This window comes from Haliaeetus leucocephalus, unplaced genomic scaffold (genome assembly GCF_000737465.1).
Source record: "Haliaeetus leucocephalus isolate CR32 unplaced genomic scaffold, Haliaeetus_leucocephalus-4.0 Scaffold752, whole genome shotgun sequence".
Classification (NCBI taxonomy): Eukaryota; Metazoa; Chordata; class Aves; order Accipitriformes; family Accipitridae; genus Haliaeetus; species Haliaeetus leucocephalus.
The window spans coordinates 495,239-523,128 of NW_010973188.1; the positions used below are offsets into that span (position 1 = coordinate 495,239).

The 27,890-nt window shown below is 37.1% G+C and overlaps 1 protein-coding gene across 1 annotated transcript in view; it reads left to right on the forward strand.

Moving 5' to 3' along the window:
* Window positions 1–27,890, forward strand: part of KIF6 (kinesin family member 6) — a 181,259-nt gene that overhangs the window by 125,600 nt on the left and 27,769 nt on the right. The window contains exons 15-16 of the mRNA XM_010581255.1: window positions 1,525–1,580; window positions 22,512–22,562. Coding sequence (XP_010579557.1) covers window positions 1,525–1,580; window positions 22,512–22,562 — 107 coding nt within the window. The remainder of the gene's footprint in view (window positions 1–1,524; window positions 1,581–22,511; window positions 22,563–27,890) is intronic.

Consider the following 27,890-nt stretch of genomic DNA (forward strand, 5'->3'; position numbering starts at 1 on the left):
ATACCATTTGTGGATTTCCTTAGTTACTTTGGCTAGATTAAGACTATTGCAGATCAGCTGAAGGCTTGCTTAATAAATATTACAGTTCTGCCTCGACATTCAGCAAGGTTCAACTTGTACACATCCAAATAACAATTCAGAATTTCATGTTAAGCCTAATGTCCTACAACAAATGTCCCAATGCAGCAAATCATCCTTCTACATTTTAAACTATTACTATTTAGACTATTACAAAGGATATTTCCTTGAAGAAGCCTCAGTTCTTTCAGAGACTTTTCAGACTTTGCAATTGTGCCTTGAATTGACTGTCATTATTTTTACAGCAGAATATACTTGGCATTTGAAAGCCTGATATGTATGCCATATGTCCTAAAGAGTCTTGTATATTACTGAGTTAAATAAGTGTAAGAGAATAATTATGACAGCAACTGCTGTAAAAGATTAGAAAACTGGCAGAAAAAAGCACAAAAGGAGAAGGTATCAAGTTCTCGCAGAATGTAGGGAATGTAGAAAATATAAATGAATTTCTAAGGCTCTGTAAGCAGCTGATCTTTAAGGATATACTTAGATATGACACATTTCCTAAGGACCAAGATGTACAGTGAACAACTGCCAGCTAAAAAAAGAAACTTATGATCATTAGAATATTTTATATACCATGTGAAGATTTGATTATTTGAATATAATGAGGAAGTTGTCAGTGAATTAATTTAGAAACATATGTAGTGGGAATTTCACATTTAAAAAAAACTCAATTCCAGTTTTGATTTGAGGTCAAGCTGTTTGCATACTACAAAAAGGGAGTTTCCAAAGCCTGATTCATTGATTTGTTTCCATCCTTCTCAGCCTGCTTCTTGCTTGCTATTTGCATATCTTCATGTGGCTAGCTTTGGCTTGTATTGGTATTTGAGCAGTAGCTGAATATCATCTAAAAGTCTGCATTCACATAAGAACTATCTGTAGAAGAACAGAATAATTTAGTTTTGTCACACTTTCTTATATTTCTGTTTGAGAGGCTCCTTAGTGACTGGGATTTACATTTTCACACAGCACAAACAGTGATTGTCAGCAATATGCAAATTACAAGCTGAAATTTGAAAAATTCTGGTGAGCAGAAGTTCTAATACTTTGAAATGTTTTGTTTTGACTCTGCTTGGATTTTTTTTCTTTTATATAGCTGTATGTTAAAACTCTGCAAGTAATGTAGCATATTAAAATTAATATTGTGTTGTAGTATGAATATTTAAGAGAATCCAATCATTAGAATTGGAATAACATAATTTTTAAAACTTAAAAAGTCAAATAAATTTGTTTTGTCTGTCTAGTAAACGTATTTGTTGCATAGTTTCTTTCAGAAATGGTTTCTTTTAGACTAGAGAATCTTTTCTGATGGAAAATTGTTTCCAACTGGTTCTACTTACAAACTAAAAAGTAGTCCTGAGTAATCCTCTATTTTATTGTGAACAACTAGTTTAACTAGTTGTTCTTTAGAATAATTCTGTATAATTATGCTTGCATTGACAGGTTTGCTGAAGCTAAATGCCTTGGAGAAAAATTAAATGAAGTGAGAATTAAAATAAGTGAGTACATTTTAACTTCATTTTACCTTTTAGCTGGTGAAATCACAGCATTCAGAGGATATGGAAAGAGATTCTAGTTTCTGAAAGAAAAGAGTTAATGCATTACTAAGATTTCCAATAAGGTAAATTGTTAGCTGATGATAGCAGTGATAATTATATGTACCAGTTTTGATCATTTCAAATACCATAATGTGAAAAACAGCTCCCTTCTTTACTTGACAAGATGTTTGAAATTTATCAAAAGGAGAAGTTAAGGTATTAACATTGGGTTTTCTGAATTTTGTTTTGGGATAAAAGGATCCAAAACCATAATTGTGATATCTATGGATTAAGGATTGTATTTATCTACAAATTTATATAGCTTCTGCTAAAAGATTTCATTGTTGAATTACCCCTCTGCACTTCCTTTGTACAGATTAATTAGAGCAATTCAGAGGAGTGCCTCAGCCTGGTGGGGTTTTTTGTCATTTTTTTGCTTTAGGGCCCCAACAGCATATGCTTGGTTTCCAGTTTCAGATTCTTCAAAGCCAAAAATCACCTATAGATACATTCAACCCCAAGCTGGGTCTTAGCTGATCCTCCTAACAGCCTTTGATATGTTCCTAGTTGTTTTCTGAGTTCTGTTGATTCCAAGCCTGTAGCTTCTTTCCTAAAAATTGGCTAGCCAGGCTGTCAGATGTGAAACACAGTTTTGAGCTCTATCCCTTGTCATGACCTGTGCTGGACAGACCAGGGAGGGGTTGTGGTGAGTTCGGAATTCCCTTGGGCTAAATTAAGGTGAAACGATACCAAATAATCAGTTGAACGTTTTATTTATGGCAGAAGCAGCCTGAACTTGGGAGGTGTAACAGTAGGTAGTGTGGTCTCTCACAACAGGAATTGGCATGGAACTACGTCAGTAAAACGTGTAACACGTGCTAACCATATAAGTCAATTCAGAGAAGACAATAAGGAGAGCCTTCCCATTGAGTCACAAGTTTCAGAGTGGACCCCCTTGCTTTCTAGACTCTTTCTCACAGAAGAGCCTAGGGGCAGCTAGATCCACTCCTAGTCCCAGACTTGGTCAATGGTTTTCTCTAAAGGGATGAGGTGCAAGGATTATAAAAAAGGAGAGAGAAAGAAAGAGACGGAGAGAGAAAGAAAGAGACAGAGAGAGAAAGAGGAAAAAAAGAGAAAGATTTCACCAGCCCTGCGTCCAGCATTGGTCCAGCCAGTCTAGAGGTCCAGTTTGGGAGGGCATGAGTGTGGGGCTTCAGTTTGTGTCCTTCTATAATCTCCTTGCCCCTCCTTTGGGAGGCACTTGAATTCATTGGCTAATTAGGTGTCATGCACGGTTTGTGCTTTCAGAACCTTCAGGAAATGGGTCAGTGGCTTGGGGGTCGTTTGGGGAGTAACTTCTCCTTCCCTGCAGGCATGACAATTGTTTGATCTTTGGCCATACATGGTGAGCTGCCCTGCTTAGCATATCACAACATGGAGCTGCGCATCCTCCTGCATGCCCTCGGTGTCCTGTTGCTGGTGTCCTGTGCTGATCCATGCTGATCGGCTTCTCACCTGCGGTTTGTTGTTATGCAGGGTTTGTTGTTATGCAGAACTTGCCACACCACAGTGTTTGAGACATTAACTCTTTCAGTCTCTCACATCCCTGAAGTCCTTAGAGATCACATCCATGTCCTCCTGTATGCACACATTCAGGTGAACCAAGTCTCTTCAAGCTTCCAGATACAGGCTGTGAGGGGCTAGATTTAAAGGTAATCTGGCATCCAGGTCCAGTGGCGTAGACCATGCTCTCAGTTTCTATCTCCTTCCTCTTTGGGTGGCACCAGCACAGGCATGGACAATGAAGTCATTATCATCACTTCTTGTCTTATAACAGCAGTTGGCTTCTGGGAAAGGACAAAAATCTCACGGCACTCGTGACAATTGCTCCGTACTTTCACCACAGCCTTGATTATATTCTTTGTGGTCATGAATGGTAGCTACTGCCAGATTCCCCTCCCAATCACCTTCGGGTACACCACAATTCCCTCAGAGATATTATGCAGTATATTTAAAGTTATGTCAGCTCTGCGGAAAGCCTCAGCCATGTTGGCACTCTGTTTTCAAACCGCAGCACAAAGGATGTTTGGAAGGGATCCAGAACCACAGACATCAGGTGCTGAGCCCTGCTGCAGCAGTGTTCTGAACACTGGGTTATTTCTATAAGACATGACACTTGAATCAACTTGCTTTCACTCAGTACGCTCATTTTTCTCCTTTAGACTGGCCAGAACATAAATGTCAGTACAGAACTTGTGCATGGATATCCACAGATTGGCCCATGCAAGTAGAATTTCAATATCCACCTTGCAACTATGGGTCTCTCCAGTGTCCATATAAGCTCACTTAAATCCAGCCAAGTAGGCTTTTCTCTCCAGTAAACTTGGAAAAGAAGGATAAACCTACTCTGGAGGACAATGCCAAGTAACAGGAAGCATCTCCAAGGTGAATAATACCTGCAGCTTTTGGCCAGTGGTGTGCACAGGTATCAACATGAGCCATCGCATCAGGATACAACCTCTTTTTCTCTGCTGCCATCTTGAAGTCTACATTGTCCTGATTTACTTCTATCTCCTAGCTTTACTCATCCGTGATAAGCCCAAAAGATTTCTTGGCCTAAATGAGGTAGATCCAAAGTCACCACTGAGTGTCAAACTTCTTTCTCTTGCTGAAGTTGAAATCCATTTTGGAGCAGGCATAGTGAAGACCAGCAATAAGCAGCCACACACAAGCACACCTTTCTCAGTGCCTGGGGCTGCAATTGTGCTGCTTGAAGACAGGAGCCTAGCAGCCACCTTATATACACCTTATATGTGTTGCAAATGTCTTAGGGGGAGTTTGAAGGGTGTGGGAGACAGTACAAGAAGTGGTGGGACACATGCCAGTCCCGAAGATACCACTTGTAGTGTAAGGTTGGGATAAGACTTGTGTGGTCTGTAAATCCCTTGAGATTTACAGGAGTCTGCTGTGGCAGCTCTCAGAAATAATGTAACAAAGCAGTGTAGATGTAGCCTCTCAAGACTCTGTTTCCATGGGTGCCAGCAAAATCTGAAAGAAATCCTGGGTTTGGAATGAATCACTGTGGGTTTTTCCCCAGTAAGTTAGGCAAAACTTCTGATAGCTGTAGTGCAGTAGAGTATGGATTGTGCTGCAGTTAAAAGCATCTGTTTTAAAATTTGGTCTTGGTTAAAAGTTCTTCAGTGTTAGAAATGAAACAGTGAAGTATATTTGGGGAAGATGAATGATACAAAAATCAGAGCACATATTCATATGTATATGTAACCTAAAAAACCAAACTGATCCCTTGAACAAAACAAGCAGCTGTATAACAAATCGGTAGTATTGCACTGAATTTGACAATGCTTATATGCTTTCTACAAGAAGTTGTGATAGCTTGTAGTCCACATGAATATTGAAAAGCTCTTTTAAGAATCAAACTAGAAATGTCTCCATAGTTCTAAGAAAAATTGCACAAAATTACACATTTTGGTTTTGTTTTGGTATATAAAGTGCATTTACAACTAAAGTGTTTTCAAATTAAAAATTAATTTCATTACTCTCCAATTTTTTTAATGGTAGTAAAATGGAAAAATACTCCTTTCATTTAGTTCATACTGTAATCCTACTGTACAAACAAGAGATTCCATCCATGTTGTATCCTTTTATAGCTATCCATACACTGATCCATGCAGATTATGCAGAGGTACACTACTTTGTGGGTTGTTTTTAAACACCGAAGTCTGAGGCTTGAGAGTGATCATATTGTGCAGTCCTTCCTTCAATTCTTTCTGTATAACTTTATGCAGCATGTGAAAATTAGCACTCTGGTTAATATAAATACTATATTGTATTCATCTATCCTTTTCTCCTGTCCAGCCTTCTTTTGATCATAGTTGTTAGTAAACCTACCTATTAGCACCTCTAAAAATTATTAAACCTTTGCATCCAGTATGACTCTTTCGTGCTTATTCAGTTTAGTCAGTACAATTATGCTAGTTTACGTAGTTTAGCAGCCTGAAACAATTTTTCAGTTAAGTCTGTCTCATCATAGCATACACACTCAGAAGACCATTAAAGATGCTAAGTAAGGTTACTAACCTGCCAAATTTTTACTGAAAATGTAGTAGGAGATATAAGAGTCATCTGTGGCCTGCAACTAGATATTTCATTTACTTTCATGGTTGTTTCAGTTTCCTTAAGCATTCCTGGCTGGCTTGTTGTGCACAATCAAAAACAGATCCCATCAATATCAGTTTCTGTTATTTCTAAGCTACACTTAATAGTATAAAACTATGCACCACAGAGTCCATAGAGCCCATTTCATGCAGTTTGATTATATTTTGAGATAGTGACAGCAGTTGGCTGTAACTTATGTTATGAATACCCTTTCATTCTGACTTTGGAAATATTAGTGTTTTGCAGTGAAAAGTACAAAAATACTCCAACCAATTCTCAATTACACTTGCATTTCAAAATCATCAGGAAGTTAGGGCTAGAAAAAGAAATTTGCAGTAAGATTTTCATGGCAGGCTTTTGCTGCTGTTATTGCTTGCATAAAAAGATTAAGGAAAACAATGTCTAGATATAAGCTGGAGTTTAAGTGTAAAGTAACTGCAACATCAGAAGTGAGACATTGTGGCTAGTATGCCTTTTTGCTACTATACCACATATTCCTGGATCCTATTTCCTTTTATGTTTAATAACACTGCAGAGAATGCAGAGATTTTTAAATTATTTTTATGGAAAATAATATGTTTGTCTTAGATTTTTCATTATGCTTACTTTTCACAATGACCTCCTAGACTGTTTACTGCATTATCACACAAACCTGCAAATAAAGGAGCAGAGGGCTTTGGTGCGAGCATTGAGGGGCACTTCTTTTTGAAAGTCAATATACTGCATAAACATACCATCAAAAGGCAGAGAAATGAAGTATGGATTTTGAACATGTAGACATGTCTGGATTGGTTTGAGTGAAGTATTCAGAATTGTTTACATATGACTGGAGAATGTACTCAAGGACTAGACTTCAAAAAACAAATACAGAAAACCAACATGAGTAAAACTCAAAAGAAATAACTGAGAGGTTAGGGAACTAATGAAAAATCTGTAACAGCATAGGAGAAATGGAAAATGGGCCAGCACTGACATACAAGTACATTTTTGCCTTTCTAGTCCAACATTAAGAACTTTAAAAATGTGTATTCCACTGGCTAAAAAAAAAGATTTATTTTCTTGTGAAAAAACACTCTGTGCCACTGCAAGTGTTTTTGTATTGCATCATTTCCAAAGAGTTAGGGTCTCTAACAAGATCCTTTTGGTATTATTGAAAAAGACTTAGTGGAGAAAATTTGACACTGAAGCTAAGGATTTGATTTCAGAATAGTAAAGGTATAGAATTTCTTCTTGCAAAAAATTGAGTCATTGTGCCTAGCATATTGTAATGAGGCAACCTCAGCTGGCTGCCAGGCACCTATGCAGCCACTCTCTCACCCCCCTTCCTCAGCAGAACATGGGGAAAAGTAAGAAGAAAAAGCTCATGGGTTGAGATAAAGATGGGGATATCACTTACCAATTACCATCACAGGCAAACCATTCTCAAGTTAGAGAAAATTAATTATTTAATTTATTGCCAGTTAAAATAGAGCTGGATGGTAAGAAACAATGACAAAACCTCTGAAGTAAAAACTTCTTTCCTTATCAGGATTAGCAGGAGTTTTATTTCTAGGATGCTCTTATCAACAAGGTGGTTTTACACCATTACTGATAACATCCTGTGTGAAAGGATTCTGGCAGTAAGGAGAAGAAGTCTACATCTGAACAAACTGCAAAGTATTAAATAATAGCAAGAAGGCCCAACTGCTACTACATTGATCACACAGCAAGTTAGACTTGGGGGAATTAAAAATACTGTTTTCAGTGTAAATTAAATTGAAATATTCATTCAGTATTTAATGACTAAAAAAGTTGCCTATATACAAGAAAGTGCTACATGTTACATGCATTTAAGATTAGTAAAGATTTCAAATTTATCCCTATAAATGTCTGCCTATTTGGGGGTATTTATACCACTATTAGATTTAGGTTTTTCCTAAAGGAAAAAAAGCATATTAAATGGTATTTAATGCCCAATGGGAAGCAGCTATTGTTTTTACTCTGTCCAGAAATCAGCTAACATTATGATTGAAGCTGGGTGAGGAAAGGCAAACTCATGTGGGAGTAATAACTGTGTGAGGAAACAGGCAGTCTCGGAATGAAAAAGGGTAGGTGGGTAGATTTTGTGCACATGATGTTGATGATGCAGCTATACCCACACGAATGCTGAGATGTTGCACTGCTCTGCCTCATTTCAAGCTTTGATTTTAGTACACAGAATCATAGGATACCAAAGCCAATTATAATCTTTAGTGAGGGCATGTCCTAGTATTGCAAAGTAAGATTATTGAAGAGTCTTCATTTAATTTGCTTGCAAATTCTTAAAAAAATTTTCCTTATGTGCGTTAATGGAGTGCTATGTTGAAATGATGAGGACTGGAGGAGAGTGAGGACAAGACATCGCAGTGCTCAAGGATAATATTGATTCTGATTCACTGCCTCATACCTCGCACTGTTATTTCTGTGAATGCAAAGTAGATGTTAAGCCTAATCAGAACCTAAATAATGTAAAAACTGAATTTATAATCAACTTTTTCTCTATGTGCAAGACTCTACGTACATATACATAAAAAATTATTTTGTTATGGTCAGTCTACCTCCCCATGGAGATAAGCGAAGTAGACCTACTTTTAAACTCTAAAGTAAGAATATTTCATGCCAGGTTTTTCTCTATACCTGCACAACTTTATGAAGGGAACTGATAGCAACTTTTTGCATGGATAAGAAATGAAATAAGAAGAAGTATTGTTTCTCAGGCAGAGGTGGTCTGAGAACACTCTGTTGGCTATGTTGTATATCTATCTACATTGTTTTAGCTTCACATGCAGGCAATAAATTACTTTGAAAAAGGAGAATCAGTTAGTTAAGAACTAGAATCCCAAGGATGATATTAGGAATTTTATGCATATTTTAGGCCATGACTATATGGACTGAAAGAATTGAGGGAAGTCATGCATGAGCAAAAAGCATTTTTAAAACTTTTGCTGAAGAAGTATATCTACTTAGGAAGGATAGAATTTTTCTGTTGAAGAAAAATTCCATTCTTTACAGGGAACCTAAATGAAATGAAAATGCTGTGATGATTTGCTATATGAAAAGAAAAATTCATCAAAATCAATGTGTTGCTTTCTTAAAGCTCAATACTATTGGTAGTATTATATTGATTTTATATTAATATAAATGTTCTGAGTCAGAGACATTAGCTTACTGGACATTGTTTCAGCCATGAATGAAGTAAGGCTATAATAAGGGAGAAATTACTCTGCTTAGAAATGCATTCCATTCTTCAGTGTAATGTTCTGACATACTTATTCTCTTATGGAAATAAACATTGAGACTTCATAGCTGCTGATTAGTATAATTCACTGTTCTAGCTTAATTCCAGAAAGTAACAGGTACTTATGCAGACTTACATCAGATATAAGTGCTCAGTGAATTTTACTGGAAATTACTAGTACAGAAGAAAAATGGCAAGACTGGTTTTAAAAAGGGATTGAGAAACTCCAAGAAGAAAGGTTACATTCCACAGGCAATTCTGGTTCAAATGAGATGCAAAAAAATCATAAATAAATGAATTCAGTATGCAGATTTAATGAACAGATAACTCAACAATATCATTCCACAGCATTTCATTCTTCAGATAGCTTAGTATGAATTGTTCTCAGTAGAGACCTTCGAAGTCCATGGAACTTGAAATCTTGAAATCCTCACTAAAGAAAAACTCTAGCTGAGGTCAGTTTGAGTTCTACTTGTGTAAGGATTGAAAAGAAAATGCTGAAAGAAATTGAAAAGAAATTTCCACATTTGGCTTTATTGTTGTTTTAGTTGATAAAGGGCAACAAGCATTAGATATAGTAGTAATTGTTTTGAACAGACAAATAATATCACTTATACTGTGAAATATACGGCAATATAGTCCACCTTTGAGGTCTCCAAAGCTACCTCCTTGAACTGCATTCACAATTTCACCAAGCTTTATATCACTGAGGATGCTCAGCTTTCTTTTGATGTTGAGAGCAATACATTGTTGTGCACTCAGCCAGTCACTTGAGGACTGTCCTCTATTTAAAAGGTATTACCTTTAAATCTTTTCTTATTCCTGGTCTTCAGGAATGATACAACAGGTATGACGTGGTCTTTCAAGTGCTTTTTCTTATTTCACAAGCGTTTCACCCTATGGAAGTGTTGTGTACTGCCCTTAAACATTACACTGAGTTTTGTGTCATGAGAGACATAACTTGCAAGAACAGCAAGAAAATTTACTATTTGCTATTTATCTTGTTCTTTGACCAGAGTCCATTCTTGATGTGGAAAGCTCCCTGAGAACCAAGCATCAACATATGCATCAATGCTTGGCATTAAAAAAACTAAGGGTCCCAGATTTACTTCACAGACAGAAATCTGAGCAGTGCATTGAATCTAACATGCTTAGGATATGCTGAGTATGTGCAACTGGGCACTCATGCAGCACATGCTGTGCAAGCCATCCAGCACATTCTGTAGGTGTCAAACACACCACGTGTGCCCACATGACTTCTACAAAGCCTGCTCAGTGTCGCTTTGCATGCATTCTGCATGTACAATGATTTATGTGTCCAGGATTTCTGACTGCCTGGCAGCTGCTACCCTAGCTGACCTGCTCAGTACCTGAGAAATTCCATATAAACAACCAAATCAGCAATTTAGAACAAGCTGGTACAGTAGTTTACCATGAGAAGTAGGAGATTTGGCAAGCACACATCAGTGTAGACTGGAAGCTCTCTGAAAAAGGAGATTGCCTGCCTGCTTCTTCACCACTTCTGTTCCAGCACTGGGATATATATAAAAATAAAGTCTTGATTCACTTTTAGTCTCCACTGATTTCCTCTCTCCTGGGAAGCTGCCTGCGTGTTGCAGATGTCCTCTGCCACTTAGCAGTGAGTCAATCTTGGTCTCAGGACACAACAGTTGTGTCAGAAAAAGGAACACAAGTAGTATTTCTACCATACTTAATCATGGATATGTAACTCTGCTGTTTACTGCTGAGGGATGTCATTTATGACTAACATAACAAAGCACATTAGCTCTGCAAAACCTGCAGCCATCTGTGCGAAAAACAGAAGACAAAACAGGCCATGGGGACAAACAGTACCTCAGATGTAATTTCCCAGCTGGGATGTTATTCATTGTGGCCCACTGCCTAAAAGCCCCAGTCTGTTTCTGATCTCCAGGTCAGTTTCAAAGCAGTTTTGTAATAAAGGAGGTATGTTTATGAGTCCACCAAAAATAGCAGTAGCTGTTAAAGCTGAAGCCATTCGGCATGGCTGACACAGTCTTCAGATTCTTTCTCCTTATTTTCTTGGCCCAATTGTTTTGCAACCTAATGCTGAAAAAACATAGTTCCTATGGGTGTTTGTTTTGGATAAATATCTAATCATTGTGCCATTATGACTGCAGTTTTGGAATCTATTTTTTAAATGTTACATTTTCATTTTTGGAAATGTGGAACTGAAAACACAGAAAAACAGCTGAGTTTCTGCAGATTTTATTTTCTTAACAAACGACCTTGTCAGCATCTGCAGTTTGTCCTCTGTTAAAAATGTGATTTACTTTGCTTTGCAGGATGCTACATCTTATTTTTCTGTTTGGTTACAACTCTTTCCATTTTAACTTATTTCCGTCTTTCCATGAGGAAATATAACTTACTTTCACCCTGATTCTGTTAAGGTTCTTTTTCTACCGATGTCCAACTCACTTCAGGCATGATTTCCATGGCTCAGTTTAGCCAGGGGTCTGTGGACAACAATATAAAAATGCTGTAATCTCTCTCAAGGTGTTGTAACACAGAATAGATGTCATGCATTTCACACAGATCCGGCAGATAGCTACAAAATGGTAAATGGTTATTACCATCTTGGGGCAGACTCAGCACTGTGATGAAAGTTTTCGCAACCTATTTTCTTGTTCTAGGAGCAGCCAGTTGGCTCGTAATAGAAAGCAGATAGTGACCGGAATATAATTTTTCTTTCTTGTTAGCAGTTCAGTGAAAGGTTCATGTTAATGAATTTTTTGTTTCTTCACAGTGTTCATAGAGTAATCAATTAACTGCCTTGTTTGTAATCAACAAATCGTATTTTTGATTTACATGAGGATTTGTGTTTAGAATCTCAGAAGTCACTGCAATGTGAGCCGGGCTTTCATTGTGTTGAGTAGTGCTTAGTGTAATTCTTAACACCCTATGATTAAGCAATGAATAATAAAGTAATACTTTCAGCTGAATGAGAGTCCCCAGAAAACTGATGGTAAGATGTGCAAACAAGGAGAAAACACAGACAAGAGCATAAACTCTATTATAATAGCCTGTAAATCATTACTGTGCCTTTCTGAAATCAGGAGAGACAATCCAACTTTGCTATACTTACTGTAGGCAATGTAAATATTATAGGTTTAACTCTTGCCTCGCTTCAGAGATATACCTAGATTGATGGCAGTTGTAACAGAGCTGTCTGTTCTGCTACTGCTCCAGCGCAGGGTCATGCTTGGGCAATTATCAGAGAAGACAGAAGGAAGGATGTCATGCTATGTCTCTGTCAGTCCTTAGTTGGTGTAGATTTGTCCTCCCTGCTCTGTTAGAGCTGAGACTGACAAGAGAACCAGGGAGCCCTAGCAGCTTTCTGGCAGTCTTTCCCCTTTTTCTGCTCCTCCCTAGCATACCACCTTCAGTAATATAAAATCAGATTTGCAGCAGCACTCAGGAAGCTTATTTTGGAAGGTACAAGTCTTTTGGCTTCATGGGGCAATGCATATATTTATGCCAATGCTAAATATTGTCCATTGTTTCAAACTGGCTTACATATGTTTGGTTTTACTTTCAAACAATAGGCTATGCCCCTGGGTGACAGTGCATAGGCCGAATGGGTCTTCAGAATGAGAAAACACGATTTGTCAGAAGACTTATTCAGAAAATACCAAACTAAATGCATTCATTTTAACAGCTCTATTATGCTCCCCTGACATGCTATTCTTTAAACAGAGGAACCTTATTAGTGTAACAGTCACTCCAGGCCTAAGATATTAATGTTTTCTTTGGATCTGTGTTGGACTCTACATGTGTAGGAATCATTTTCATTTTCTAATTATTACAAATGATGTTCTGTTTTTCAGAAACAGAAGTATTTTCAGGGGGAAAGTTATGCTCAGGAAGAAACCAAATAAACACTTTTTACTTAAGGTTTTCACTAGAATAACTAAAAGCAAATGGACCTAGCTCAAATGATTTAATCAAGCTATGAACTGCCATGACTATAAACTTGTAAAAGTACATCTCAGTAAAGAGATTTTCTGCTTGTAAGTTGTCTACAGACTGAAAACAGGTAATCATTGCTGGATTGCTACACTGCATTTTGCTGTTTTATTAAGCTAATAAGTTCTTAAGTCAGGCTATTAAATTTGCTCTTTTAAAAAAAAGATGCTAGATGATAGTTAATGCTATATCAGAGGGGTTTTTTTTTAATCCTACAGTCTTTTGTACAGAAAGTTTTCCTTGATCATGTCTGTCTTTAGTACTGAATGGCCTGACATTTTATGAGTGAAGAATCAAACTTTCAAACTCTAGAGAAGTAGACCTTAGCTTATTCAGAGTAGCACTGTCAAAGAATGATATGCCTTCATGAGCATAGAAATTTGTTTTTCATAGGATCTTGTAGTTCATTTACACATCTGGACAACATTCATGCAAGTTTGCAGTATAGGCATACATATTTACATGTACTAAAATACAATAGCTGGTTTTTTCTCTTCAAACCAGTTCCTAAATCATGTAGGACTAGTGATGTCACCACAGCTGTTTGTGAATGTTGCAAAAGGAGGGCAGTCAACATAGAATAGCTGTATTATGAAGATGTTCTCATGCACTTTAGTTAAGGCTGGGGGAAGATGTCTGTTCAGAGCTGATGACATCATTATGCCAGTTATATAGAATCAGGTTGCCTTTTAAATTGCTGAGCAATTCAAGAAGCAGACTTAGGCTCATCCACAACAGTAAATATATACTGTATCTTTACAGAAAGCTATTTCAGATTTTACTGAGATGCTAATATATGTCTAACACTCAAAAAGCCATTTCTCAAAGGCTTGGTATATATATTACAAGTAAATGAGCATTAAAAAAATAAGTCATACACCCATTCCCACTTTGACCTTGTTTCCATCACCCTGAAACCTTGACATGCCCTCAAAACATGGTAGCATATCTAAGCAGCTCCAGCACCATGGTTTTTTTAATTTATTTGATTTTTAATTTTATGTCATATCTGTCAGATTCCTAACATCAGTCTAAGTATGTCTCATCTGACGAGAATTCACACAGCAATAATAATAGCTCAATTCCAGGGCAATTTCTTGGGTAAGAGAAAAATTTTTAAAGGTTATGAAACAGAAGTATATTGTGAGGCCCGGAACTCTATACTTGATTTTCTGTTGGGCAGCCCTGGCCAGAAAAAAATACCACAAAATGAAACTGGACATCAAATTGTTGCATAGAAATTACAAAGCCATGAAGGCAGTATTATAACAGAAAATAACTGTGTCCATCTTATACTTGTATATGTTTACTCTTTGTCTTTGACTTCGCCTGTTTGTTCTTTAAGACCCTTTATTTATTTTTTAAGCTTCTTAAATTTGGACATTAAAAAAATAAAAAGAGAGGCACAGTATACAAAGCTGTTCCTCTGACTTTATTTTCTTTATTCTTTCTCTTCACATTAATTTCTCAGAAATAATCAAGAGATAAGCTGCATTTAGTCATATGAGCATCTAGAGCACTAAATTCACAGATTATGATGCTTTATTCATATGGCATTGCTTTTCAGCCATGCTTTTTGGGCCAGCTTAATATTTAATTCATGAACAAATATATGTGATAAACAACAGAGCAACAGTTTTCAGATGTGCATAACTTCTGTCTCTTTTCCAGCATATGAAAGGGAGATAGATATACAGAATATTTGTTAACTTTGGACAACACCTAAAATAACACTCTGGCATCTAAGGTAGAGCTCAAATGAAATTTAGGCACCTAAATTCAGGAGAGCTATCTAGGGAAAAAAAAACTATTCACTTTAATTCCTGAAATACAACAAACTGACTTTGCTAGTGCATACAGAAGCACTACTTTACTGACTGAGCTGCCTATCTTCTACCAATTGAGAATGCAGAAGTTATGTGTCCTTTTGCTGAAGTCTCTTGGAGTGTTTTTGCTGCTAAACATCCATGCTTGGCTAAAACTGCCTGGGCAGCATTGAGTTCAACTTTAAAAAAAAAATAGCTGGGTAGTGACAGACAAACTTGGGACGATAGAATAGAGGTCTGAGCATTTGTTTCTAAATTCAGAAAGCATCCAGGTTCTGAGTTCCAGTTTCAAGGAGATGTTGAACTGCAGTCCAGAGCCCTTAGTGCTTTCTGTTGGTTATCCTAGATAACCCAATATTGTGTATGTGAATTGTTAGGAATTTATGTGCACTAGCCACTTCCCATATTCCGCTTTCTGCAGAAAGAAGTCCTGTGCCTTTCGGTCAATAGGAGCTGTGGTACATGCTAGCATTTCCCTCATTTAGATGAATGGGACCTTGGGGAACACCTCAACAATTAAGGCCTATGCAGCCAATGACAGCCTGTACTTACAGGAAGAGAGAGGTCCAGAATACTGTCATCAGAAGAATAAATTCAGCTTCTCTACAGTTTTGCTGTATAGCCCTATCAAAGCATTTTTTTCTGTAACAGCCAGAAGGTATGAAAGGCTATTAGAAAAAAAATTGTGGAATAACAGGTGCTGTGAAAATGCAGGCCAAACAATGAACAGTTACAGGAATGCCCATCAATCAGAAAGTGTAAGTAATCATATTGTGAGAAAAAAAAAAACATTATGTAATCTGGCCACAACTAAGGAGAACATGTAGGAAATGTGGAAGAGACTTAATATGGAGGTTAGAAATAAATGCATAGAAATGGAGACAGAGTTTAGAGGACTATACATTGAGTAGCTCAAGGAATAATCAGTGAAGTCAAATACAGTGTCATCCTATAGCATTGAGAGACAGACTGCTGTCTGATAAGCTTTCTGTCTGTAAATTTGATCATGCTTGAAGGTATTAAATGTGTTGATAAAAAATGTTATTGTCTCAGCTGAGTATGGCAAGGAAGGGAACATGCCCCAGTCAGGTATTTTAAATAGTAATCTCAAAATGTGCAGTATCCTACATCACAGTAAAATGTATGCATTTGAATCTGTGATATTTAAACTTCAAAAAATGAGAGTATGTTGGGAATATTGTGTATTTCCAAGTGTGTTTGTTCATGTGCTGAGTTTAGACTGTGATTTGCAACTATGGATTTGGTGTGGAAGTCAGGGTTGTGCTTCCAAATCTGAACCTGTCATCTTTCCTGGGGTCTCTGACTAATAAGTTCTACTAAATACTATCAGCTACCTTGCTCCCAATGGTCTGCTCCATCTCTCTGCTGGCACTTACTGTCTCCAATCCTTTCTTTCCAGCACAGCTGGCAAAAGGGTGTTTACTGGTATTTCAGACATTCCAGCTGACTCAATGATAGTGTCACAGCTTAAATTTCCGCTATGCTTGTGCTGAGATGCCAAACTGTGCTGGAGTAGCCAGAACGCAGGCAGACTTTTGCTTCTCCCTGCTCTGCTGTAGGGGCAGTAATCTTTGACAGCAAACCTTGGGAAGGGGGGAAAGGAGAGGAAAAAGGAGAAAGGAGAGCCAGTAAAATCTTAAACCGCTGCAGATGTTTTTTCAGTGAACAAAAGTCAGAAATCTGCTGCAGCAGGTTATAGTTTACAATATGTTACCTCAAGTATTGTCATTAATATATTTTTAATGCTGATGAGGGCTGCATTTCACACCTTGAAAAATGTGTACGCTATAGTCAGAAGGCTCTGAATGCTGCAATAGTGGTTTTTCTTTACTGATGCCTCCAAGGGCTTTCTGAAAGTTAGGACTTGTCAGATTACATGGAGATTTGGCCAACTATGTATCCCCAAATAAAGCATTTGCATCAGAAATAGTGTTGAGCCAGGTTACTAGTGCAGACTACTTTGCTTCTGCTCGTTGTCCTAATAGAGCCAATTGACATGTTTTTACTATCCGAGAAGGACAAAGGTTGCAAAGAAGAGTCAGAATTTGCCCCAAAGATTTCTCTGGGTCAGAGAAAGGCTGAACAGTTTGTCTGCTCTTAGTCCTGCAGGATTTTGAGTTAGAACAGAATCTTTTTTTTATTCCATGACTCTTTTTGTCAGATACTTTTTATCATAGGTTGTGTTCTCATACAATTTCAGCACCAGATTTTCAAAAGTATCTAACACATCTGGTAAGTTTTCCAGTAACTATCTCTGTTTGAATACTCCCCTTTTGAGAAGTTACTCCATTTGAATATCTCCATTTGGGTTCAATGTCTCCTACTTTCAGAAATCCTTTGTAAGCTGGTACAACTCTGACCTCAAGCTCAGTTAAAAATATATCTCTACAAGGCTTATGGAAGTTACATGATTACTTTCCTCTCTGTCTCTAAAAGCCTATCTCTAGTGATTATTTGCTGAGTATACAGCTTTAATTTGTGCTCATTCAGCAGGACTCCTTACCTGACTCAAGTAGATGCACACAACTTTATGAATCAAATTTAATAGATCCAGACTCTTGATTAGGTCTTCATAGTTGAGTGATAGCTGGGTCCAACTGCATATGTAGGGGCATTGTGTTTGCAGACAATAACCCCACATATTTCCTGTCATGGTTTAACCCCAGCCAGCAACTAAGCACCACACAGCCACTCGCTCATTCCTCCCCAGTGGGATGAGGGAGAGAATCAGAAGGGTAAAAGTGGAGAACTTGTGGGTTGATACAAAGACAGTTTAATAGGTAAAGCAAAAGCTGCATGCACAGGCAAAGCAAAATAAGGAATTCCTTCACTCCTTCCCATCAACTGCCAATGTTCAGCCATCCCCAGGAAAATGGTGACTTGGGAAGACAAATACCATCACTCTGAACGTCCCCCCTTCCTTCTTCTTCCCCCAGGTTTCTATGCTGAGCATGACATCATATGGTCTGGAATATCCCTTTGGTCAGTTGGGGTCACCTGTCCCAGCTGTGTCCCATCCAGCTTATGCATCACCAGCCTACTCACTGGTGGGGTGTGGTGAGAAGCAGGAAAAAAAGACAGATCTAACACTTAGACCATATAGCATTATTAGGGACCCAAAATGCCGTGGAGGGTGAGTTCTAGGAATCGGAAGTTCCCTGGGTGCATAAAAGGATATTCTGCTAGACATTTTATGTAACACCAAAACGAATTTGAAGATGAAGAAACAAAAAGACAGAGCAACCTAGTTGAGGTGTGAAGGTTTCAGGATCTCCTGGATGGAAGGACTTCTTAAGCTAAACACAGGCTTGGAAAATGTAAAATGATAGAAAAATATTAAAAGATAACAAGAGATAAGAGGTTATTGATGAAGGCTCCAGCCTGTCAATTATTAAGTCAGAAGACACCCTGCATCAAGTTAAAGGTCTATCCACTTCAATAATAAACAAATATTCTCAAAGGGAGGGAGTTAAGGTTGTATGTGTTCTCTTAGCTTGTCCAGTATTTTATCCTTTAAGTTAGCAGTCTCTGAAACCTTATAATAGTATTATATGGAAGGTCTGATAAAACATAAGAGAAGCTTTAAAACCTGTAATGTGGACTCAAACAAAATCAAAACACTTACTTTTAAAAATCAATATTTTTTTAATTGTAACATACTCATTTTTGTGTTGCCCTGAGGCATATGCAGTATTGTCAAAGCATTCATTGTCTGCAATAAATTGGAAGATAATTTCAGCTCCTTGAAACAGTCTGGGAGAACACAAAGACAAGAAGTTAAAGGACAGCCATATTATTCAAGTTACGGATTCTGTCATATTTAGTCAGCATATAGGTTACTTTCCTGTGCTTTACATCAGCCTTAATTAGATTTCTCTATTCCATTTTGTCTTCTCCATTTCCCTCCTTGCTTTTGTCTCCTGTCACAAAGCTGAAGTTCTGTGAAGTTCATCTCTTTTCCATACCTCAGGATGGTACATGTGTCCAGAAACACAGGCCAAAACCAACAGATTTATCACAGCTTTAATGACAGCTGGCTGCACGCTGAGTGAATTCTTAAATTCCCCAAAACTACTTTTTTGCCAAAACATGTGGAGTTGCAGCATTCAACATTTTATTGGGACTGTTATCTCCAAATGAAGAATGACTCCACTGGAAAAAATTATTTGGTATCAGCTGCAGACCTATTTTTAGCTTCTTGTTTGGTGAAATTTCAGAAAACTTAATTAACCATATGCTGAGAGATGTTCTCCAAGTCTTAAATTCAATTTTTGCAAACCACATTTAAGCACTACCTTGTCCACAACTTTACACTGTTGGAATCAGAAGACATTGGGGTTTTTTTATGAGAATGTGATTCTTCATATTTCTTTGGGTAAATATTTGTGTTTATGAAGGTTGTAGAACTGGCAGTACTAAAGACTCAAATCTTCCATTTGTTTATATGGGAAGGTCTGTGCAGGCAAGAGTACTGGAATCATCCCCTACTTCTGTCACTTAGAAACTTCAAGCCTTGCATTTGGGTGATGGTGTTCTCAGAGGCAGAAAAGTAGAGAGGTCAGAAACATTCATTCTCCCCCACAAGTATTTGTAGTGAAAACAGAACAAGATTACTTTAATCAAAAACATGCACAGAAAATGTTAAGGTTTTGTCAAAAATAAGAGCTTCTACATAAAAACAAGGGGTTTTTTTTCCAAAGGAAATCTAAATAAACTGTCAAATTTCAAACTGGATTTAAACAAATTGAAAGATTAAATCATATCTGGCTAGGTCTTGGTATGGAATTATAGTCAGGTGCCTCATGATACCATCATGTCCTCTGAACCAGAATTCCTGTTTAGGCTACTTTTCCCATAATACAATTACAGTTTCTCCTCAGGAAGTTTTCTGTGAAATGTAGTTCAGTTTTTGCTGCCCTGAAAAGGCAGTTTGGACTATGTAAATTGGATAAATGTCACCTTTCTATTTCTATTCATAGAAGAAAAATAAAACTCTCTTGCTATAAGAATGATAAGACTGGATTTTTATTTTTCTAGCTGAAGAAGAAGTTTTCTTTGGTTCCTCTCTGATTAGGTCTGGTTCCAACTTCTCCTTCTTTCATAAAGCTGCCAAACAGAAGAAGGACAAGATTTCTTGCAACATCATGGTCCATGTCATGGATGGAGCAGAAGTGTACGAAGGCTAGAATGAAGGAAGGAAGGAGCAGTTGGGACAGTTCCACATTGCTGGCTGGCCTAACAAAGCTTGCAATAAAAGTAGGGTTCTGCAGCCTCTGTGGTCTCTATCCCAGCTGTACTGAGAGTAAATTCTAGGTAACTGAAAGTCAAGCCTCTTGGCTATAATCATTTAAAAACCAGTCCCTATATTCTTGTGTTTCCACATATTTGTATTGATTGCAAGCTGTTATCTATGTGTTCGATCTTACTTTCATTGACTTGTCTTGTTTTTTTTCGGTTGACCTCATTCGCACTTGAAATACAAAACATGTAGATTGCTGATGATCTGTTTCTAGCAAGGTTAAAGGAAGAGAAATAATGCTACTAAAACCATGTTTTAACAGGATTGAGAACTCGTATGTCACCTTTATTTTCAGTTGGCTCTTGATGAACAGCTTATTCTCACTACTAGAACCATTTTTTTCAAATGATAGGGGCATTGCCTTTTGCAGCTCACAGTGCTTAAGAAAGGGAGTTTCTGAACTCTTACATGAAGATAAATGTATAGATGACTTTCAGAGGCACATAAGTTAATGGTAATCCATTGAGAAGAATCTCAAGCTTACTACAAATTGTTTCATAACTGTCTCATGGCTCAATATTGAGTGAGTAACATCACCCTGTGTGATACAGTACAATAGAATACAAGGATCTAAATACCCAGAATAGCAAAAAAACAATTTGAGGAAAAAACTAGTACCTTTAATCACATTTCACTGAGTATTGACATCAACTGAGTTGCTTTATAATGTTTTCAGAGCACAAATAACATAAGCGTTGATCATTTAACTGGGCTTTTATTGGTAAAAATCATTAATCAAGGGGTTTTGTCTATACTTACAGAAATCAGGAGCTTACTTAACTGAACGGGTTTTTTGGTTGAGTGTTAGTACAGCTGAGACGGAGGATTTGTTTGGTATAGCTGGGGTAGGTGAGGTTAGTTCTTTCATTTCACCTTGTTTCTCAGCTGAAGGCTTTTCTTAAATTTACAGGTAACTTTAAGTACAGAAGAATGCATTGGTTTAAATACAAATAATTGAAAAGAATAAAACTTTCTGTGCAGAAAAATAGGAATCTGCAATATCTGTTTTATAGATAAGGAGTAGGTAGGGTGTTTTGTTTTGTTTTGTTTTGTTTTCTAAAAACATTCAAAACAACATAACTTGGCTGTTATACTGCAACATATTGCATATAATACCTTTTCTACAATGCTACTGAATACTTAACACTTATTCACATAAGTCCCAAAGTTTAATTTTTCATGGTTCTTTGGTGTTTATAAAACAGTATAATTCTCATGACCTATGAATTTAAATGCGTTTTCACATCCTTCAGTTAAGCATTTGGCAGCTTTTCATTTACTCTGATTAGCTTACTCTATAAGTATTCACTTGTAAGCAAAAGGATATTTTTAATTCAGAATGCATGCTAATGTAATATACATAATCACAGGTCTGGGAAAAAAAGTGAATCCAACATGGATTGGGTTTTTATTTTTCTTTCCCTGGTATCCAGATGTACAGTTTTGTTAAGATTATGAACAAGTCTTTGCTTAGAAATTGTTTTAATTTGAAAACTTGAAAGGCATCCCTCCATCCCACCCTCCCTCAGAACACATATACTGCTGAAATTGCACATTTAGGGTTATGTTTTTCCTTTATTGGTTCCATTAATATCTATGAATAGTGGCTTCCCATGTGATAATCTATGGTTTGAAATAATTGGTGAACTGGGACAGTGTCATAGATCAAGGAGGAAATTAATAAAAGAAAGGTAAAGGTGAATTATATGGGGCATGGGAGCCTAACTATGAACAAGGAGATAATGAAATTAAAGAAAAATTTTGATTGAAGACCAATAACATCTACATGATGAGTTCTATTGAGTAGTAGAACTTGCAGAAACTTTAGCAAATGTGATATTTAAAAATGAGCTGGACAAACAGGAAAAAATGGACTGTAGGGAACCAATTCTTCACTGGCAAACAGGTGGACTGGATGACCTAGTATCTCATTTCCACTGCTAGCACCTATAAGTCTGTTTGAACAAAAATTTAGAATTCTGTATGTCTTCTAGCCTCACTTGGACTTCTTTTGTATCTAGCAGCAGGATATCATTATCCTGTGAAAGTGCTTGTAAATAGCTTCATTTTCAGTCTTTCTTACTGGACAAAGTTAAATCTTAGGATACGTAGAGCCAAATTGTGCCTACTTGTTTACTTCCAGTAGAGAGAAAGAGAGAGGTCAGAAAACTATTTGTCCTGTGGATCACAAAAAATCCCCTTAAATTGGCCAGCAGCAGAAGGATTTTCAAATGATGGGACATAAGCAATGACTTCATTGATTTTTGACATTTTGAATTCTAACTATTCACATTTTGTGCCTTTCACAGACCATCTGAAAGGAGAGATAACCCAGAGGCACGTTCAGAGGGCAGCTCTAGGTAAAATATTTGAGATACAATAGAATACAACGGGGCAACAAGCTCTCTCCCAGGGCTGAATCTGCTTGTGGTCAGGTTGTATTTTCTATGACAGTTTTTGCAACAATATTTCTACAATAGTCCATACCATAAAGAACACGGACTCTGTGAGCTTTGCCAGAGATTTGGCTTAAAACACATCTGATTTTATGTGTGGTGAGAAAAATAATGCAAAAGTCTTATAGGTTTGGGGGTTTAGGATTGGCTTTCTTTCTTTTCAGGGTGACCAAAACAAGAACAGAGACATCTAAGTTCTCCTCATTTTTCGTTTTTTTTTTTGCTTTCTGATGACACTAATTTGAATTCCTATTAACAGACATTGATTTGTCCTGAGACTGAGCTTCTAGCCATGTTGCCACAACCTGTCTAACATCCTTTTTAATTTTCCTCATTCCAAGAGAGACTGAAGACCTATACAGGTCATTTCTTTTACATATAGTTATAGAAGTTGAGAAGTTATTTCTTGCAGTTTCTGTTGACACAGCTGTGAAGCTAAAAGTGTCTATGTAAGTTGTTTGTGTAAGTGTAAAGTCATCCAAATTTGGTTTAAGATGCTTTAAGCTGACTCCACTGACTTTGTACTGAAACAGCCTAGGAGTGTTCATATGAGAATTCCACTTCTGGGACAGTAAACTTCAGCTAAAATGTGACAGAAAATTTCTGGGTCAATAACAGTTTAAGCCCCCCCCACCTAGATCCATAAAAGAATCCCAAAATGTGCCTTCATGGATCTTCTTCACATAAAAGATGAAGCTAACTCAGACCAGATTGCAGTTGATGGTTTTATTTCTATGTATACCTAACACAGCAAACAATATTTGTCTCTTAATAAGAGAGAGAAAATTTGAGGGCTTTATTTTCTCCCAAAAGTCAGGAAAATAATTTACTGCAGCGTAGCAAAATAGTTTCCCCTTTATCTTTCTAATTTAGCCATGAATCTCAAGCTCTGTTGATGATGTTATTATTTTATACCTTTATCCTTTTTTATTTTTATTTAAAAATCAGCACTGAAAGTTAATGCTGCCCATGTCAATAAAGCCCAGGAGTCAAACTCAGTTTAGTTTGATCAGTATGAGAAGGGAAGTGAAGGAGGTGCTGATCTGTTCTCCCTGGTATCCAGCGACAGGACGCATGGGGAATGGTTCAAAGCTGCATCAGGGGAGGTTCAGACTTGATATTAGGAAACATTTCTTTACCAAGAAGGTGGTCAAACACTGGAACAGGCTTCCTAGAGAGGTAATCAATGTCCCATGCCTGACAGTTTTTAAGAAGCGTTTGGACAATGCCCTTAATAACACACTTTGACTTTTGGTCAGCCCTGAATTGGTTAGGCAGTTGGACTAGATGATCATCGTAGGTCCCGTCCAACTGTTCTGTTCTGTTCTATTCCATTCTATTCTAGTATCTGAAATTCAGTCTAAAGGTGTTCAGTAGAACATGGAATTCTTTCTTTAATTCACTCCAGGTTTTAATACTGTCCATTTACTGATTTTATGCCACTTCAAGAAGTTACATCAAGATGAATCATAGCAGTGCTGTTTATGAGAATTCCTTATTCAGTGTTTCAAAAAATGATGTATTCTCATTGTATGTTTCAATCTACATGATAAAGTCTGCTCTTGTATACCAATTTCTTACTACGTAGAAAACTGTTGCAAATGCTGTTTTCAATAACTATCTAAGCTACTTTTAATAAAATAGGTAAGCATAATTTTTTCATGTCCTTAGGAAATGACATAATAGTGACTTTGCCAGCTATACATTCACATTGTAAATATTCTATTAGTATTCCACAACATAGCAGGCAACCCTTGTGTTTTTTGCCTTTTGTTTTAAGCATTGCTGTCTGCTTATCATCACTAAGTCTGGACCACACAAAGTATTTTCCAGACTTTTTTTTCCCCTTTCATTATTCTTTTAAACACTCTGGATATTTTGACTTAATATTTATTCTATGAGTTGGGGAGTATTATTTGCCTGCCTGCCTTTTTGGGTGAATGTTCTTCCAAGGAGTAACAGGTGTCAAGTCTCCCAGGATCTTCTTGATGACCAGAATGTCATCAAGATATTTTTAAATCAAAACTGCATAGTAAAAAGTCTAATTAAGAGTCTGTTGAAATCCCAACATGAAATAAAACACACCATTGTTTCAATTAGAAACCAAGTTAACATCTTCCAGATGCCTTTTTTTTTTTTTTTAAGGCATTTTATGGTTAAAACTCTTTAAGAAGCTATTCTAGTTGGATTTTAAACAGTGCAGATCTGTTTCCCTCATGGCTCTGCTTAAGATGTGGATTTCTTATTGAAGGAAAACTCCACTACTTAGCCCATTGTTCTTAGCTATCTCTTCTAAAACACCATATGCTGGGAGTTAACAAAGGACACAAATAGAGGGGAGGTTTCGTTGGAGGCTAGGGAGTGCTCCATATATTTCAGTACACAACCAGAAACATTTGATACTTTGTGTAAAATTGCAAGGATTCACTCTCAGTGTGACTTTCACCTTTATTAATTGTAAGAATACCTTATGCAAATAACTTCTTTTATTAAGTAAGATCTTTCAGAGTAACATGCTTAACTGCATTTTTTAGGCAGTATTTAAAATGAAATATTGTGCACACTGCTGAAGTACTGACAGAGCAAAAACATTGGGTCACCAGCATGGTGGAAAAGATGGAAAGAAGGTGGAAAGAAAAGCTTTCCCTGGGGTTTGCAATGTTATCGAAGAAAAATATATGTTTTATATGATTCTAATGAAGCATTACCTTAAGATGCTTTAAACTAGCATTTCTGTAAAATACAGGACCTGATTCTTCATTATTTTATTCCAGTTTTGCATTGTTAGAACATGATTACAGGCAATCAGGCTAATGTAACATTATTCACCAGCACTGGGGGAACACTGAATCCTAAGTTGGACCTGCCTAGTGATGTAGGAAATCCTATGGCATATTGTAATGGGAAGATGTTTCTATGGGGAAGTAGTCATTCTAGCAAAGGCTAGAACTTTCTATAACAGAAGTGACTCTACTGAGACTTGTAGTTTTGCCTTTTCAACTACACCTTGAGTAGAGGCCTCTGTTGGGTCAGCTCTGGAAGTTAGGGAGAACCCTTGAATGTACTCCTGACTGATCTGCCCATATCAGCAGAAATATTTTGTAAATCTACAAGTCCCCCAGGCTATTCAGTCAGCTTCAAACAGATCCTGACAAAACTTCATACACAGAAGGGTCATTCATTATGTGCAGTCTGAAACGTGTTTTCTAAATTAACATGAATGGTAGAGTCCGTGGCCAGTGGTGCAGCATCTTCAGCACAGCATGCCCCTCCTTATTGATAACTGCAGTTACTTTATCTGTTTAGCTGAAATGCAGTTTTGCAGCTTTCCATTTCAAATATTTTTCTTATTCATCTTGTTCTCCATGAGCCTCCCTTCTCTTTTTATGTACGTTTTGAAATCGGGGCTAGTAGCAACCTATCAGTTCTTTTGGGATTCTCCTGAAATCATCAAGAGATGGCAAAACCTTTCTGCTTCTGAGAAGGTTTGTTGGGACCAAATTAATGTCTCTCTGTCCAACTCCATTTTCTCTGTAGACCGACTTGAAAAGAAAAAAAATAGGTACAATCTAACATGGGTAAAGATGGCAAATATAGGTCTTTTTAAGGAATCTGCATTGTTTATACAAATTTCAGCATTAAGGCCCAGTTTTATCAACATTTTTTTAAAAAAAAAACTTGTTTTCCCAGCTTTTGTAACTTGGGTTTTAGAAATAAGATTTTGTATTTCTGCTGATATTCAAAGAGCTGTTCCCAATTTCTTTTTTGAGCAAACTTCCCTTGAAAAAGCCCATTCCTCATAAAAACTAAAATGACTGGGTGAGTCAGAAATAATAGATATATTCGAATCCCCAAAAATGCATACCAGTGTTTGATTTAGTGTGGCGAATGCCTGAGAGCAAGGATTTTGGCATCTGTTATTTTTATATTTGGATTTGTAACATGTATTTGTTTTAAGCAGAAATAGGGAGCTTTCTCCTTATCTTTGTTCTCTCTATATCTTTGTCTACAGCATCTTCTTCTACATTTTCAAAGTTATATACCTGTTCTAAAGATATTAGTATCAATTTATGCCCTTGTTCTTGCCCTGCTATGTGTTTTCTTTATAGTGTGTTTCATTCTGCTTCCTCACCTTTCCTTGATTAGAAGTGACAGAACAGCGTGATCAGTACCAGAATAAAGCAGGGACAGACAGTGCTGTATAATGCATCAGGGTACTGCTGCAGGAATAATCCAACCAGTGTTAGAAAAGAATTTCAAAGAAACTATTCTTCCAATGCGCTGTTTTGTGGTCCTCCAAGAAGCTGCCACTACTGTATATCCTATACCTGATGGGATGCAAATACATTGTCTGATGCATTTCTACATATCTGAAGAAGTAGAATTGGGAACTGCTGCTCCCACTTGTCCACAATGAGATATCTTAGAATTACAGAATTATTTGAGTCAGAAGGGACTTTTGAAGATCATTTAGTCCAACCCTCCTGCCATGGGCAGGGACATCTTTCAACTAGATCAGGTTGCTCAAAGTTCTGTCCAATTTGACTTTGAACCCTTCCAATATAGCCCATGCCCCTGGAAATGCTGAGCCACCATGGTTTATAGCTGGCGTGGATATAAGGTACATTTAGGAAGTGTATGATAGTTCTCTCTGCAACCATAGCAGCATCTTACAGACATATATAACATTAATTAGGCTAATAGTTAATAACTGTCCTGAACTCATCTGCTGTGATCTGTGTGAATGAAAAGAACATAGCACTTCCAAACTGCTGGTTTGTATCAGAATTAATCTTTTATTTAAATAAATCCATATTTAAATAAAATGAGCTCAGTTTCTTTCACTACTTTACATCTTGTAACTGAGATGATATTTAACTTTGTTCATATGAAGCAGGAAAGCCTTGATCTGTACTAATGCCATGAAATGAAGACACACAAGTGTTTTCAGTCACAAAATGACAGAAGCTGAGTAAAGTGGCAGTCTGTGTTTTCCCACACAAATCCAACACAGTCCATGGAGAATAATAGATGGCCTGTTTTAAGACCACCATTCCTGGTGCTGAAAAATTATTATCTTATGTATGGGCCAAATAAAGTACATTAGAGAAATAATCTGTTTGAAGTCCCCAGTGCTGCTAGGCATCCAAAGATGCTTCCTCTAAAACTGTGTAGGTGGGTTCACATATTTCCGGTCTGTAAGTTATGCTACTTTTAGGAAGACAAAAAAAA